The 15,237-nt window shown below is 42.8% G+C and overlaps 1 protein-coding gene across 1 annotated transcript; it reads left to right on the forward strand.

The window, feature by feature from the left end:
- The first annotated feature begins 2,614 nt into the window (after positions 1-2,614).
- Positions 2,615-5,557, forward strand: LOC122927001. The gene is made up of 3 exons (XM_044278537.1): positions 2,615-2,744; positions 3,634-3,759; positions 4,894-5,557. Exons 2-3 carry the CDS (start codon positions 3,746-3,748, stop codon positions 5,555-5,557), a joined length of 678 nt encoding a protein of 225 aa, XP_044134472.1. The 5' UTR covers positions 2,615-2,744; positions 3,634-3,745.
- The last annotated feature ends 9,680 nt before the right edge of the window (positions 5,558-15,237 follow it).

Here is a 15,237-nt window from a genome sequence, read left to right on the forward strand (position 1 = left end):
CTGTCCAGCCTGGAATTTCCAACCTACAATTGTGTTAATGAAGTTCCCAATACGTTTTCCGCATTTTATTTGTTCTCTATCTGCTTTAGTGATGGTCATATTTATTAATAAACAGGAGTGTGGCAATGAGAGATAGGAATCTCACTACTGTATAAATGCATTTTATATTGCATATCAGCGGTATATCTTATAGGCTTCCATGAAGTACTCCACTTTAGTTTTTAACATAGCTCCACTGGACTTTTTCTGAATCATCCCATTCTTAATACCCTGCACCACCAATACAAGGGTCCTCTATTTGTTTTTACATACTCTGTCCATATGTATGTTTTTGTAATGTGTATCACCACATTGTATTTATGCCATTTTATATTGTCTCCTGATGAACCATTGCCAAAGACCTCATGCACACGACCGTATGTACTTTGTGGTCTGCAAAAACGGATCCGCAAAAAAATGGATGACGTCCATGTGCATTCCGTCTTTTGCGGAATGGAACAATTGGCCCCTAATAGAACAGTACTATCCTTGTCCATAATGCGGTCAATAATAGGACATTTTTGGGCAGAACGGACATACGGAATGCACACGGAGTAACCTGTTTTTTTTGTAGACCCATTGAAATGAATGGTTCCGTATACGGTCTGCAAAAAACACTGAACGGACATGGAAAGATTATACGTTCGTGTACATGAGGCCTAATGGGAAAACTCTGCGACTTTGCAGTAAGGTACTAAAAAATTCTGCCTACCCATTCACTATATTATATAGTGCCTTGAAAAAGTATTCATACCCCTTTACTACATTTTCTAAGGTTACACCCACAAACTTAATTGTATTTTATTGGGATTTTATGTGATAGACGAACACAAAGTAGCAAGTAATCTGTGAAGTGAAAGAAAATGATGCATAGTTTTCAAAATTTTTTATAAATTAAAATCCAAAAAGTGTGGCATGCATTTGTATTCAGCCCCCTTTACTCTGACACCCCTAAATAAAATCCAGTGGGACTAATAGTCTTTAGAGGTCACCCAATTAGTATGTAGAGTCCACCTGTGTGTAATTTATTCTCAGTATAACTACAACTGTTCTGTGAAGGCTTTAGAGGTTTGTTAGAGAACAACACGCTACTTTCACATCAGCGTTTTCCTTTCTGCCACTGAGATCCGTCATAGGATCTCAAAGCCAGAAGAAAACACTTCAGTTTTGTCCCCATTCATTGTCACTGAGGACAAAACTGAATAGAACGGAGTGTACCAGAATGCATTCCGTTCCATTGCGTTCCCATGGCGCACCCAAAAGCGCTGCAAGCACTGCAAGACAGATCCGTTATGAAAACAATGTAAGTTAATGAGGACGCATCTGTTTTTTCAGACACGAAAAAAAAATTTATACTGTGCCCATTGACTTACAGTGGATATATTGACTGATCCGTCTTGTTCATTTTGGGATATAATACAACCGGATCAGTTCTGAATGGATGCAGACGGTTGTATTATATACCGGATACGTTTTTGCTGAAACCATGACGGATCCAGCAAAAACGCTGATGTGAAGGTAGCCTTAGTCATCAGACAGCATCATGAAGACCAAGGAACACATCAGACAGGTCAGGGATAAAGTAGTGGAAAAGTGTAAAGCAGGGTTATTTAATAAAGAAATATCCCAAGCTCTGAACATCTCTCAGAGCACTGGAGGCTAATGGTCACTCTGGAGGAACTGTAGAGATCCACAGCTCAGGTGGGAGAATCTGTCCACAGGGCTACTATTAATCATGTATTCCACAAATCTGGCTTTTATGGAAGAGTGGCAAGCAGAAAACCCTTTTTTAAAAGGAAGTGCATTTTGCCCTTTCAACAAGCCATGTAAGGGACACCGCAAACGCAAAAGAAGGTGCTCTGGTCAGATGAGACCAAAGTTGAACTCTTGGCCTAAATGCAAAATAGTGCACCAAAATGCATTCCATTCCGTTTCATTCTGTTCCCATGCAAGCATCATGGGATGCAGAGAAAGATGGACACAAAAGTTTTAGTGCCATATCCAGTTTTTTCATTTTAGAGATAATACAACCAGATAAGTTCATAATGGATGCAGCCGATTGTGTTATCCTAAGGCCTCATGCACACGACCGTTGTGTGCATCCGTGGCCGTTGATCCGTTTTCCGTGATTTTCTGTGGACCCATTGACTTCCTATGGGTCCGTTTTATAATCGGAAAATGCTCCATTTGTCATCCCCTGACCGTGATCTGTGGTCCCTGTCCGTGAAAAAAATATGACCTGTCCTATCTTTTTCATAGGATAACGGTTCGTGGACCCATTCAAGTCAATGGGTCCGTGAAAAACGCGGATGCACCTTTTAAGCCTTCCGTGTGTCATCCGCGTCCGTTTTTTTATGCAGATTTGTTGCCTGGAAACCTGTCTCCAAGTCCTTTGGGCAATAAAAATTAAAAAAAAGACAGGAAGTTGAAAGTAGTCGATTGGCAAGCCTTGTTTGTGAGGTGATTTGCCACAGACATATTTTTCATCTGGCTGATTTTGACAAGTTCACTGTGCCACTTCAAAATGCCCAAATGGAATGTGGATAAACTTATTTCTTTGGTCCAAGAAAGGCCCGAGCTATGGGACACACGGTCCCCTGCGTATCAGGACCGTGTGCGGAAGGAGATTTCTTGGGAGAAAGTGTTCCGTCGCCTCAAGCCACGTGACAGGGAGAAAGCGGATAACCGAGGTCGTGCAGAACTAGGTACGTGCAAGCAATGTCGCGTTGAGGTTTGGTCTTTGTGTTGTCCCTTATGATATAGGAAAGTACTTCAGTGACTTCACAATCATGTCCCTTTGGAGGCAAGGCTTAATTGTGTATTGCAGGGATGCTTAACATGTGGCCCTCCAGCTGTTGTTAAACAACAACTCCCACCATGACCTGCTGTACCTGAAGGCCTGCTGGGAGTTGTCATTTTGCAACAGCTGAAGGGACGCACGTTGAGCATCCCTGCTCTAGTGGTATGTACATGAAGGGGCCTAGCTGTAGGGAAAGCAGGTGAAGCAGCTACATTTTGTCCATGAGCCTGAAATGGCCTATCTGGGAGGAGGAGGTGGAGGATTAAAATACTTTGTCATGGACCCCTCCACAGTGTATGTACATTTATATATACAGTAACAGTATAGATAATATAAAAAAGGTAGAAACTGCGCCCTTTTTTATGAGAGTGCTCATTACTAGCCACAGGACTTGAGGCGGCTTAAAAGGAAGGTGTTGCAAACAAATTACTGTGGTAGGGGGGCCTCCTTTAACATTTGTGATTGTGGCCAGTCATTTCTCTGTACGCCACTGTGTCTGTTTTTAACAATTTCCATGTACTATTTTACACGCCACACCATGTTTTAATGTCTGTTCCGACCTTACCTACTGGCCACCGTTGTAATGTATACCGTGCCTTTTTTTTTTTGCAAGTTTGGACACATGTGCCATGTTGGACAAGATCTTTAAACATCTCTCTATTTCCAGTATCAGGAAATAGTCTTTTTTAAAGGCAATCTCCCCAAAAATTCGGCCTTCCAGTAATTGACAACCATTCTCTTACACCCACAACTGGCAGACTGCACTATGTTGTTTTTTTTTTTTTTTGGAATAGCTGCAGGTACCAGTTCCGGAGGGAGCTGAACGAAAAGGGCCGCAGTGGAGAAGGGTCTTCATAAAAAAGGCCATACATTTGCACTGAGCAACTCAGCATTCTTCGCCCGGTGATGGAGTTGAGGCCGTAAGTCTTCTTTATTTAGTAATCAATGCATTTTTGCTGAATATATGTCATTACACACCATGCAAATATATATGTATTATACCTTTACTCCAAGTGAGTGATGCTATTTATGAAGTTGCTGGAGTATTTCAGACTTATTGGTGGTGCTTTTAGACAGGATGGCCTGAGCCACCATTGTATCCTCAAAATTTGACAGAAATCTCACTTCAACTTTGTTGAAACTCCTTTTTTCAGTTAAATTTAAAAATGATGCATACACATTGTTGGTATTTTTTGTTACAAACTTTTTCAAAGCTATTTACTTAGCTCTTCAACTGTGGCCATATTGATAGGATATGCAGCTATTGTCTTTCCGCTACACGTCTGTCTGCTGGGAGTTGCATATAGATTTCAAGCATACCCATGATAGAGAAGGAGGACATATTGCTCTTGCGCAACATCCCTCTATTATTTCCAATAGGGATGCCTAAATTAGCTGTGTGCATGTTCCGCGAATAGCATCTGACCCCTATAAATTTCAATGTACAATCTCTCAAAAATTAAGGAATAATAAGGGAATGTCATTACACCCTTGGAACTCAAACCAGGGGTTCTCTCCCAGCATTATTCTTGTTTTTCGAACAATATAAGTCCATCCTGGCCCTTGTGGATGAAGATTAAATGTCGTCAGGCACATCCATACTGCAGCACTCAGGCAGCGTTAAAACTACAACTCCCAGCATGTCTGGAGTGTTTCCAGCTATTAGGACATGCTTGGAGTGACATTTTAGCAAAATATGGAGGCACATTGTTTGAGTAGGGCCGGTCTAGAAGGCCAGAATATCTTCAGTTGGCTAACTTCAAACCTGCAAGTTTTTAATCAGGCTACCAACCAAAACCCCTTATTTTTTGGGCTTAAAACTTATGCTATTGACACACTGTACATATTATAAAAACATAAATGTTAATTTATGCAATGTGTCTTTTTTTTTATTTGATGAATTTTTGGTTTCTTCTACCTTTTGTGATATATGTTGCATGGCCTTATATATAGTAGCCATATTTATTCATAAATTTTTTTATCGGATGTTGTATGTTTGATTTCAAAATTAAAAAAACATTAATCTCCAAAATTTTTCGGATTTCTATCTACAGTACTGTGGACAATCTTGAGGACACAGAAAAATCAGATATGGGTGGTGAAGAAACGCCTGCGTTTTTTTCACATGAATCAAGCCCGCAACATTCTCCTGCTGTGGAAGCAACTGAACCACCCATGGCAATGAGTGGCGGGGAACCCAAAAGGCCCCAAACTTCGCAACAGCCCAGAAGGAGGAGGAATGTCCGTCAGTCTTCCTCTGAGCTAGCAACTCGGGAAATGATAGATGCCCGAGTTATCCAGTTCCTAGCTCAGAGGAGGACTGATGGACAAGAAGAACTCATGCTAAGGGGGCTTGCGCCAATGATGAGGCAGGTTCCCCAACCTAGCCATCAACAATGTGTTGCGTCCCTAGCACTGGTTCTAAAAATGTACTCTCTCCCATACCAGAGAGACATATTATTTGACATCAATCAGTTGCTGCAAGAAATTTTGATGGCTTCAAATAAGCAGCCTACCTCCTTTCATCAGGCTCAACATCCAAGCCATGGTCCTCCTTCTGCGGGACCTACTTTCCAGGGGTCACAAGACCGAAACCCTCCCCTTGCCCAGTCCTTGAATGTGAGCATGTTTCCAGCTGGTACACCCCAACCAGCCCAGGTACGGCCGGGATCTTCGTACGCCCCTGGCTCTTTTACAAGAGACTTATTTGATTTGTAATTTTTTTTTTTTGTTTGTCTGCAGCATTGTTTTGCATTTTGAATAATATTTAATTTTAATTAAACAAAACAATAGATGTTTTATTGTTTAACAGTAAAAAAAATAAATGCAAGTGACTTATGTTTTTACAATTGTACAACACATTGGAACACTTCTACCAGTTTTAGTCACAACAGATAAACACCCAAAAAATGATGAAAACACACTTTATCAGGCTACAGAATTGTTTGTTTAAATAATTATTAAAGAGGTATTAGAAGGTTTTTGGATTCATATTTAAAAATCCAACTACATGATGTTAATAGTAGTCCAACATAAGATTAATTATAAAAAATAATATGGATTTTTAAATTTGTAATCCACAAACCTCAGCCCGCAAGCCCGCGTCAAGGGTCCTCGGTGTCTTGCGAGTCCCTACACTCAACTACCACAGTTAATTTTTAGAAACTATCTACAAAATAAAAAACAACTAATGAGGCCAGAAGATTTCAAAAACTGCCACGAATAGCGTCCCTCTGCCATGGCAAGGACCCCTCGGGGCTAGAAAAGTAGTCTGCATAGAGTTCCCGAACTGCAAGTCCACCAGTCCCAGGTCGCCTATGCAGGGTCCTATCCAAACCCAATTCTGATGACATAGGAAGATCATCCATGTCACCAGAAGAGGAAGCCTCATGAATCCTGGTGAAGTTGTGTAGAACAACACAAGCTTGAATCACCAGGGTAGCATTTCCCCGGATTCATCTGTATGGATGCCAAAAACACCCTCCACTTGCTAGAGAGTATCCAGAAAGCGCACTCAACATACCGACGGGCACGAGTCAACCAGTAGTTGAAAATACGCCTCCTGACATCCAAACCACGCTTTGGGAAGGGCCGCATAACATGGGGAGTTAATGCAAACCCTTCATCCGCCATGATGACAAATGGAGCCGGCGGACCAGCAGATCCGGGTAGTCTTCTGGCCTCGGGCAGGGCAAGCCGCTCACCCATTCTAGAAGCACTAAAGATGCGAGCATCAGCAGTGCTTCCATAGGCCCCAATATCAACCATTATAAACCGGTAGTTACTGTCAGCAACAGCCATCAGTACTACCGAAAAATACTGTTTATAATTGAAGAATCGGGACCCTGAGTGAGGAGGCTTCTTCACACGGATGTGCTTGCCATCCATTGCCCCGATGCAGTTTGGAAACTGCGCAGAAATTTGGAAGCCCTCAGCAATCCGAAACCAATCGTCCACCTTGGGCTGTGGCATCACTGTCTCTTGGAGTTGCAGCCAGATGACTTGACAAGTCTGACGTACAATCCGAGAAATTGTCGAGGTTTCTAAAAGAAACTCAAAATGCAGGGATGCAAAAGAGTTTCCAGTGGCAAGGAATCTGTTGGCAAATGGAAAACAAAATAAAAAATCTGCACAAAATCAAAGTGAACATCAGATACATGAATCACGAATAATGTTGTAGACAACAAATTAATTTAAACAACCTAGGTCAGTGGTGTCAAACCTATGGCACGGATGGCAGAGGCAGTACTCAAGGGCCTGTCTGTGGCCACACGCTCCGTCGAAAACATCAAAGGAAAATACGAATATAATAACTTAGACTTTTCATACCATTCATCAGCACAGGGCACACTATGAACAAGACAGGCAGCACTGAATGTAGACAGTCTATTATAGTTAAGTGTAAAAATACATGGAAGATAAACTAATTTTGAATATAGTATTTGGTAAAACTTCCCTTGTTGCCATTTATTCAAAAATAGGTTTGTTGTGGGTTAAATTTTGAGAACACACTATATGAACGGCTCGCCATCACTACCTTATGGCCTTTGTTGACTAAACCAAACCCCCCAAAAAATTAAAAAACGGTCTAAGAGCCAAACACTAACAGCTATTGGGGTGAGGCCAGTATTAACACAACTAAGTGCCAACAACTGTGTTGAGCCCCTTAGAAATGAAGAAAGTTAAGAGCCACTTCTGAAGTATGTGAACATTATGCATGATTAGTATGTTAGCTGAAAAACACAGGTGTTTTATGGAACAAAATCACACAAAATAGCATACAGACCAGTATATAGGCTTCAAACAGGGGGGGTGCATGCAGAAAGGGATCCTGACTGAGGGTCCCAACTCTTCCAGACAATATAATAATACACAGCACTCGCCAGTAGTTATTAAAAAATTGAGAGTTATTCACTCATACAGGCAGGTTACTGCCTGCTGTAACCTGGCTGACTGACTAAATAATTCACCATTATACACTAACTACTGGCGAGTGCATCGGATTATTGGAGTGTCTCTAAAACGTTACCTGAACACAAGTTTAAAACTTTCACAAAAGAAAAAACATCATTATATTTTGGGATGTTATATGACAGGGATTAACGGGTTAAAAACCCACAAATAAAAAAAAATTAAAAAGGACAAAGAAAGGTCACTTCAGCAAACAGTAGCACATGTCTAACAGCAGCCATTTTCTAGCATATGTTACTCCTGACACAAGCAGTGCACATTACTGGTGAAACTTTAAATGTTCAATATTGCTTACCTCAACGTGACAATGAGCCTTTCCTCTGGAGAAATGCTGCGCCTCATATTGGTGTCCATGAATGTAAGGACAGTATGTAGAGACGGCAGAAAGCGATCAAAGGTACCCACTGACATCCGACAGAAGGAAAATAACTTCTCAGGATGCAGCCGCAGATCTTTGTAGAGGGTATGAAAGTGTCCTTTCCGGTAACGTTGTGAAACAATCGGATGGACCCAAAATCGTCGCCTTCTACACGGTTCCTCGTCCAACAAAGGAGTGCGCTGTCCCCAACGCCGAGAAACCAGCCAATGCAGTTAGACCTCTTCCTCAGAATCCGACATGGTGATACAGCAAAGAGAAGCAGCCAAAATAACCTCTGTACTCTGGAAAGACTACAGAAAATGGCCACAAAACCTTACTCAGGTACCCTTGATTTATACCAGTTTCATGGGTGGAGTTAGTAAAAATAATTTTTTTTCACCATACCTTGATCTCTGATGGTCGGCAAAAAAAACGGTCATGGAGACACACGGAAGCAAAATCGGACACAGATCACGGAACAACGTTTTGCGGACCGAGAAAAAATACTGTCGTGTGCATGAGGCCTAACGGAAGCGTTTTTTGCTGATCCATGAAGGATCCAGCAAAAATGCAGATGTGAAAGTAGCCAATTGTAATTATATTTTTTTGTTTGTTCATATTGTCATCATTATATCAAGAACTATATGCAATTTACTCATTTGAGATCATTGAGTTAAGCTCCAAAATTGTATTATAAAAATTATCAGGAAGGCCAGAAGTAAATATTGGAAACACAAAAATGGAAAATCACCTGGCTATGAAGGGGTTAATGATTCCCTCCATGATAACAATACTTTATGGTCCTGTGGGGGAGTTCCTGGTATTCAGTAGTTAATACCTACCTAAGATAAATGAATGACTGGCTCGCAAGTGGTAAAGTCTGTAAAATATTTACAGACTTAAAGGGGTTGTCTCACTTCAGCAAATGACATGTATTATGTAGAGAAAGTTAATACAAGGCACTTACTAATGTATTGTGATTGTCCATATTGCTTCCTTTGCTGGCGTGAGTAATTTTTCAATCACATTATACACTGGTCGTTTTGATGCTTAGGCTACTTTCACACTGGCCTTTTGGCTTTCCGTTTGTGAGATCCGTTCAGGGCTCTCACAAGCGGTCCAAAATGGATCAGTTTTCCCCTTAATGCATTCTGAATGGATAAGGATCCGCTCAGAATCCATCAGTTTGCCTCCATTCCGCTTTGGAGGCGGACCGTTTTCATGTCCGTCTGATGAAACTGAGCCAAACGGATCTGTCCTGACACACAATGTAAGTCAATGGGGATTGATCCATTTTTACTGACACAATATGGCGCAATAGAAAACGTATCCGTCCCCCATTGACTTTCAATGGTGTTTTGGCTATGTTAAAGATAATACAAATGGATCCGTTCTGAAAGGATGCATGCGGTTATATTATCTGAATGGATGCGTTGTGCAGATCCATGACGGATCTGCACCAAACGCGAGTGGGAAAGTAGCCTTACAACCACCTTGCAATCCAGCAACCGTAGCCGCACTTGCACACTATAGGATAAAATAGAGGCCTACGTGCCCGAAAATTGGTGCCTTTTCCCCATTTTGGAAACTAAACCCCTCAAGGAATTTATTGAGGGCTGTGGTCAGTGCTTTGACCCCACAGGTGTTTAATAGAATTTAAAAACACTTGGCTGGGATAATTAAAAATGACATTTTTAAAAATAAAATGTTGACTTAGTGTCACCACCAGACATCTGAGAAGCTCTGACAGACGTCCTTCAGAACCTCCTCCTTGAGGTTCCTTTTGTTTTGCTTTCATTTTCTCATCTCGTTAGCCTCTCTCAGCTGTCATGTAGTTGCACTGATTGCATCCCTTTAAATCCCTCCCCATACTGCATCACTTTGCGGTTTATATTTCTTCCTGGAGTGTGTGCATGCTGATCCTAATTCTGAGTCTTCTACAGATAAGTTTTGTTCGTTCATTTGTGTTTTCCTGTTTGCTGGATCCCAGGTGACCCTGACTCCCTCCGTATCAAGTGTAGGGAGCCGGTGGTCATGTCCCCTCACTATTATAGGGTGTTCAGGTGTTATACAGTCGAGGTACGAGGATATGCGATCATCTACCATTGGGATTTTCGCATAGGCTGAGCAGTTAGGGAGAGAGCCAGGTCTGATGCAGGGCTCTCCCTTTTGTTCCTTAGTTTTGGATCCAGTCAGTCAGATCTTCATTTTGTGTCTTCTAGTTTCCCGTACACCTTCCGTGACATTTAGCCCTAGACATTTTGTTTTTACACAGGTTAACAGGAGAAAAAGTATTCCATCAATTTGTTACCCATTTTCTTCTATGGCAACACTTCATATGTGGTCAAAAACAGCTGCTATGGGCACACTTCAGGGTTCAGGAGAGAAACAGTGCATCTGAGGCCTAGTGATTTTTATAGCACTGGCCAATAACCACAGAGGCTTTGAGCTGAAATAAAAAATATAAAACCCTGAGAAGTGACCCTATTTGAGAAACCACATCCCTCACAATATTTACCAAAGGGTGTAGTCAACATTTTGACCTAACAAGTGCAAAGTGAAAATAGCACTCTGGCACGTGTTATGCTTTTTCAATTCAAGAGCATATAAAAATTGTCCCTTATTGGGGACAGATGGTGTTAAAACAGACCAAGCAGCCAAAAATGATGCCTCGACAGGGCCAGAATGTCTGCCCATAAGACTCACACACACAAGTATTAATTGTCAGAAGAAAAAGTGGCTCATTGTGAAAAAGCCTATACAATTCTTCCTTTTAATTGGGAGCAACAGCAGTAAAGTGGGGATGTGGAAAGGGTAGGGTATTAGGGTGGGTTCATATCAAGTTTTTTACCATCCGTTTGATTTATACGTTGGGGAAAAAAGGGATACAAAAGCATAGCACATCACGCTTTTCCATCCTGCAGAGTCCAGTAAAAAAAAAAAGTATAGGTTAACTGTCTATGGTTGGTGGTAGTAGTAGTTTTTGTAGTGGCAGATGCATAGTGTTGATAATGGTGGCAGTAGGGCATTAGTGAGAAGCAGCCGAGGGGGTGGCGGCAGCAGCAGCCTTATGGTAGACGTTGTCAGACAGGCTGCAGCATAATGTAGGCAGCAGCAGCCATATGTAACATGATGGTATGCAGGAAGCTGCAGTGGCATAAAGGCAGCAATGGAATGATGGAGGCAGCAGCTGTACAGAGCAAGTTGTTAGGCAGCAGCAGTAACATGAAGGCAGTAATGGCATGATGATGTGAGCCGCAGCAGCAGCCATACAGAACAGGATGGCAGGCAGACAGCAACAGTCGCAAGATACAATAGGATACTGTCAACAAGGCCAGATCTATTAGTTGGCTGGAGGAACGTGAAAATTCTTCTAAATTCAGGCTTGGTTCACTTTGACAAAAGTGATGTTTTGGACCCTGGAGGAGGACAACTTGGTCCGCTTGGGTATCACCACACCCCCTGCGATGCTGATAACCTTCACCAAGATGACATGGCTGGGCAAAAAGCCTACAGAAAGCATACAGTGCCAGTTCAGGCCACTGATGCCAGAAATCCATGGGGTCAGGGAACAGGGTATACGCAAGAGACAGCCCAGAGTGTAGGTAGGTCTGAACCTGGTTGTTGAAGCAGGAGGTCTCGGCTTTCTGATTTGCCTCACCTGGCATGGCACTTAAAAAAACTGCTTCATTATGTCAAGGAGACTGAACCAGCTTCTGCTGCAGGTGGTGACTCTGCGTGGGTTGTAGAGGGACTCCCTTTCAGATATATGCTTGTGAAAGGAAAACATTCCCCCATTTTTGCTTTGCTTTTATTTAGTGAGGGTCTAAAAACATGGCCATTCAGTAATCATCAGACTGCTTGATGTCAATGATACGCCTGCCATGGTAGTAAGCAATCGAGCATACAGCTCACTGTTTTGGATAGTGTGTCCGAGCAGCCAGTTCTTTCCAAGTCCACCTCCCACTGAGACGATCGGGTGTCGTGATCGGTGTCACCGTCATCATCCTCTAACTCCTCCTTCAGTGGCAGCTCCTCATCCTTCTTCTCCAGAGTGCTTTCTCCTTGTGGGTACCCAACAGCTATAAGGCAGACAGCGTTAGCTGTTCTTCTTCCTCCGTCACCTCCTGCTGAATGAACGTCAGCATCTGTTCTAGGAATAATATGGGGGGATGATGGACAACTTCAGCATGAACGGCATGAGCTGCCTGACCTGAAAACAACACATGGTTCCTTCTGAGGCAGTCTGGTGCATTGCACAATCATTCACGGCTTTCTGCTGCTTGTACAGACGCTCTGGCATGTGCAAAGTTGAATGCCAACGACTTGGGATGTTGTGGATTAATCAGTGTAGCTGCAGACCGTTCTGTCGATGCAAGTCCAGGAGAGCGTTCCTTGCCATTTAAGAATGGCTGAAATGTGAGGACAGTCTCCTGGAAATTGCTAGCACCTTGCACGAGCCAGTGTATTTTTTTTTAAAAACCGTTGCAAGCTAGGTTAATGTTGTGTGCCATGCAGGGAGCATGTGTTATTTTTCCCAGATTCAAGGCAGCCATTATGTGTCAGCCATTGCCGCTGACCAACTTGCCCAGTTGGAGTTGGCGGGCTGATAGCCAGCAGGATGTTTTCTGCTTGATGTACTGAAGCAACTGCTTTCCTGTGTGGTGACTTCCGTCCAAGCCAATCAGTTCCAACATGGCATGGCAACTCTTGACACATGTGATAGGAAAAAGGGGGAGTGGGAGCCACACTGTGCCCTGCTTCTGTTGGGGATGAGAGTGTGTCCATGGTGGAGGAGGTGCATAAGTGCCTGGTTTGGAAACCATCCCAATGCAATTGTGAGTCAAAAGGACCTGGCGTTGTCGCTGGGGTGCTGCCTGTGGCTGCCACAAAAAAACATTTCCATCCTTTATTTCAAAACTAAAAGCGATTCATGGTTCAAAGGCCTGTTTCTTTGAGAACGTCAAGTTGAATCCTATTCCATTGTGTGCGACGTTTCAGGGGTCACTCCCCCTTATGTTGAGTAAGGGGGCGTGACCCCCGAAACATTGCACATGATGGAATAGGATACAACTTGGCGTTCTCAAAGAAACAGGCCTGCGAGCCATGAATCGTTTTTAATTTTGTAATAAAGGATGGAAAGTGCTGATTGTACTTTATAAGCGTGAGTAGCATCTATTTCTCATCTATAAATATATATGAAGAATAATATACGTCTGAATTGTATATAATGACTGTGAATACTGAGTCTGAGTGAGACTCTGTCAGACCGTGGTGAATAACACGTGGGAGCAGTTTGATTGCATACTGCAAAAAACATTGACCCAGTGGGCCATGAAAGACACGTACTGTCCCTTCCCATGACAGCTGCTACAGGTGTCCACTGTGGTGTGCACCTTGCCACTCAGTGAGAATTGAAGGTAGCGGCCCACATTCTCCACCACATGAGAATACAAGGCACTACTATATGGTACAGCAGCCATTGCACTGCCAGCAACTTGGCCAGGTGGGGATTCAACTTGTAGACAAGCTTTTTGCTCGTCGAGAAAGTTTTCCATAGCCATACATTCCATTACGGATGTCTTATGATGGAGCGGAGGGCAAGGCGGAGGAGGAAGAAGTCTTAGCTGAAGAAGAAGAAGCGGATAATGATTGGCCCCCCCTTATCAATTTCCTACTCTGTATCAGCCCTGACTGTCACTGTAGCTGCCCCCACCGGCAATACTATGGCTATGGGTGCTACTATTATCACCAACAACACAGCTATGCATAGGGTCCCTAGCCCTCTCCTGAACCTCTTCCTCAGGGCAACACAAACGGTAATTATTCTGACAGAATTCGTCAACAGGGAGACTTTCTTGACTATTATTAGGAAAAAGCAAGGTGCTCCATTAGGAAGAGGCAATGAAGACAGAGTGGACTCCAGTGAAAGCCTTAGGCTACATGCACATGACAGTGAAAAATGGCCGTGTGACAGCCGTCTGAGTAATGTCCGTCACACGGCCATTTGTAGCACCAGTGAAAGTCTATAGAGCTATTCACATTGCTGTTATTTTAACGGCCAGTGAACAGCGTCCGTCCCAAAAATAGGACACGTCCTATTTTTGGCTATTTTCACGGCCAGACGGACCCTATTGAAATCAATGGGACAGTTTTTAACGGCCGATTGACAGGAGTGCACCCGTCTAACAGCCGTTAAAAATGGGTACACAGGCCATTTAGGGGTTAAAAAAAGCTCACCTCATCCACTTGCTCGCAGAGTGGCAGTCTCTTCTCTCTTCATTGAGCAGGACCTGCCGAAGGACCTGTGATCTCCGTGGTGTGGGAGTGTGCAGTCACGTCATCTTACAACTTCAGCAGGTCCCGTTCTGTGAAGAGAGAAGAGACTGCTGCAGCGCGAGCAAGTGGATAAAATGTTTTGTTTTTTTTTAGTTTTTGGGGGCTGTGGGACTCTATGGGGGCATTATATAAACCATGGGGGACATTAGGACATTATTAAGCTGGGGGCCCTAAAAAAAAAAAAAAAACACTATGGGGAACATTATTGAAACATTATTTAAGATGGGGCTCTACATTGGGGGCATTATTAAAGCTGGGGCGGTTAAAAAGATTATATACAGTCGTGGCCAAAAGTTTTGAGAATTACATAAATATTGGAAATTGGAAAAGTTGCTGCTTAAGTTTTTATAATAGCAATTTGCATATACTCCAGAATGTTATGAAGAGTGATCAGATGAATTGCATAGTCCTTCTTTGCCATAAAAATGAACTTAATCCCAAAAAAACCTTTCCACTGCATTTCATTGCTGTCATTAAAGGACCTGCTGAGATCATTTCAGTAATCGTCTTGTTAACTCAGGTGAGAATGTTGACGAGCACAAGGCTGGAGATCATTATGTCAGGCTGATTGGGTTAAAATGGCAGACTTGACCTGTTAAAAGGAGGGTGATGCTTGAAATCATTGTTCTTCCATTGTTAACCATGGTGACCTGCAAAGAAACCCGTGCAGCCATCATTGCGTTGCATAAAAATGGCTTCACAGGCTGCCTTTTTTATCACTGTCATGTGC

Source organism: Bufo gargarizans, chromosome 1, assembly GCF_014858855.1.
Source record: "Bufo gargarizans isolate SCDJY-AF-19 chromosome 1, ASM1485885v1, whole genome shotgun sequence".
Classification (NCBI taxonomy): domain Eukaryota; kingdom Metazoa; phylum Chordata; class Amphibia; order Anura; family Bufonidae; genus Bufo; species Bufo gargarizans.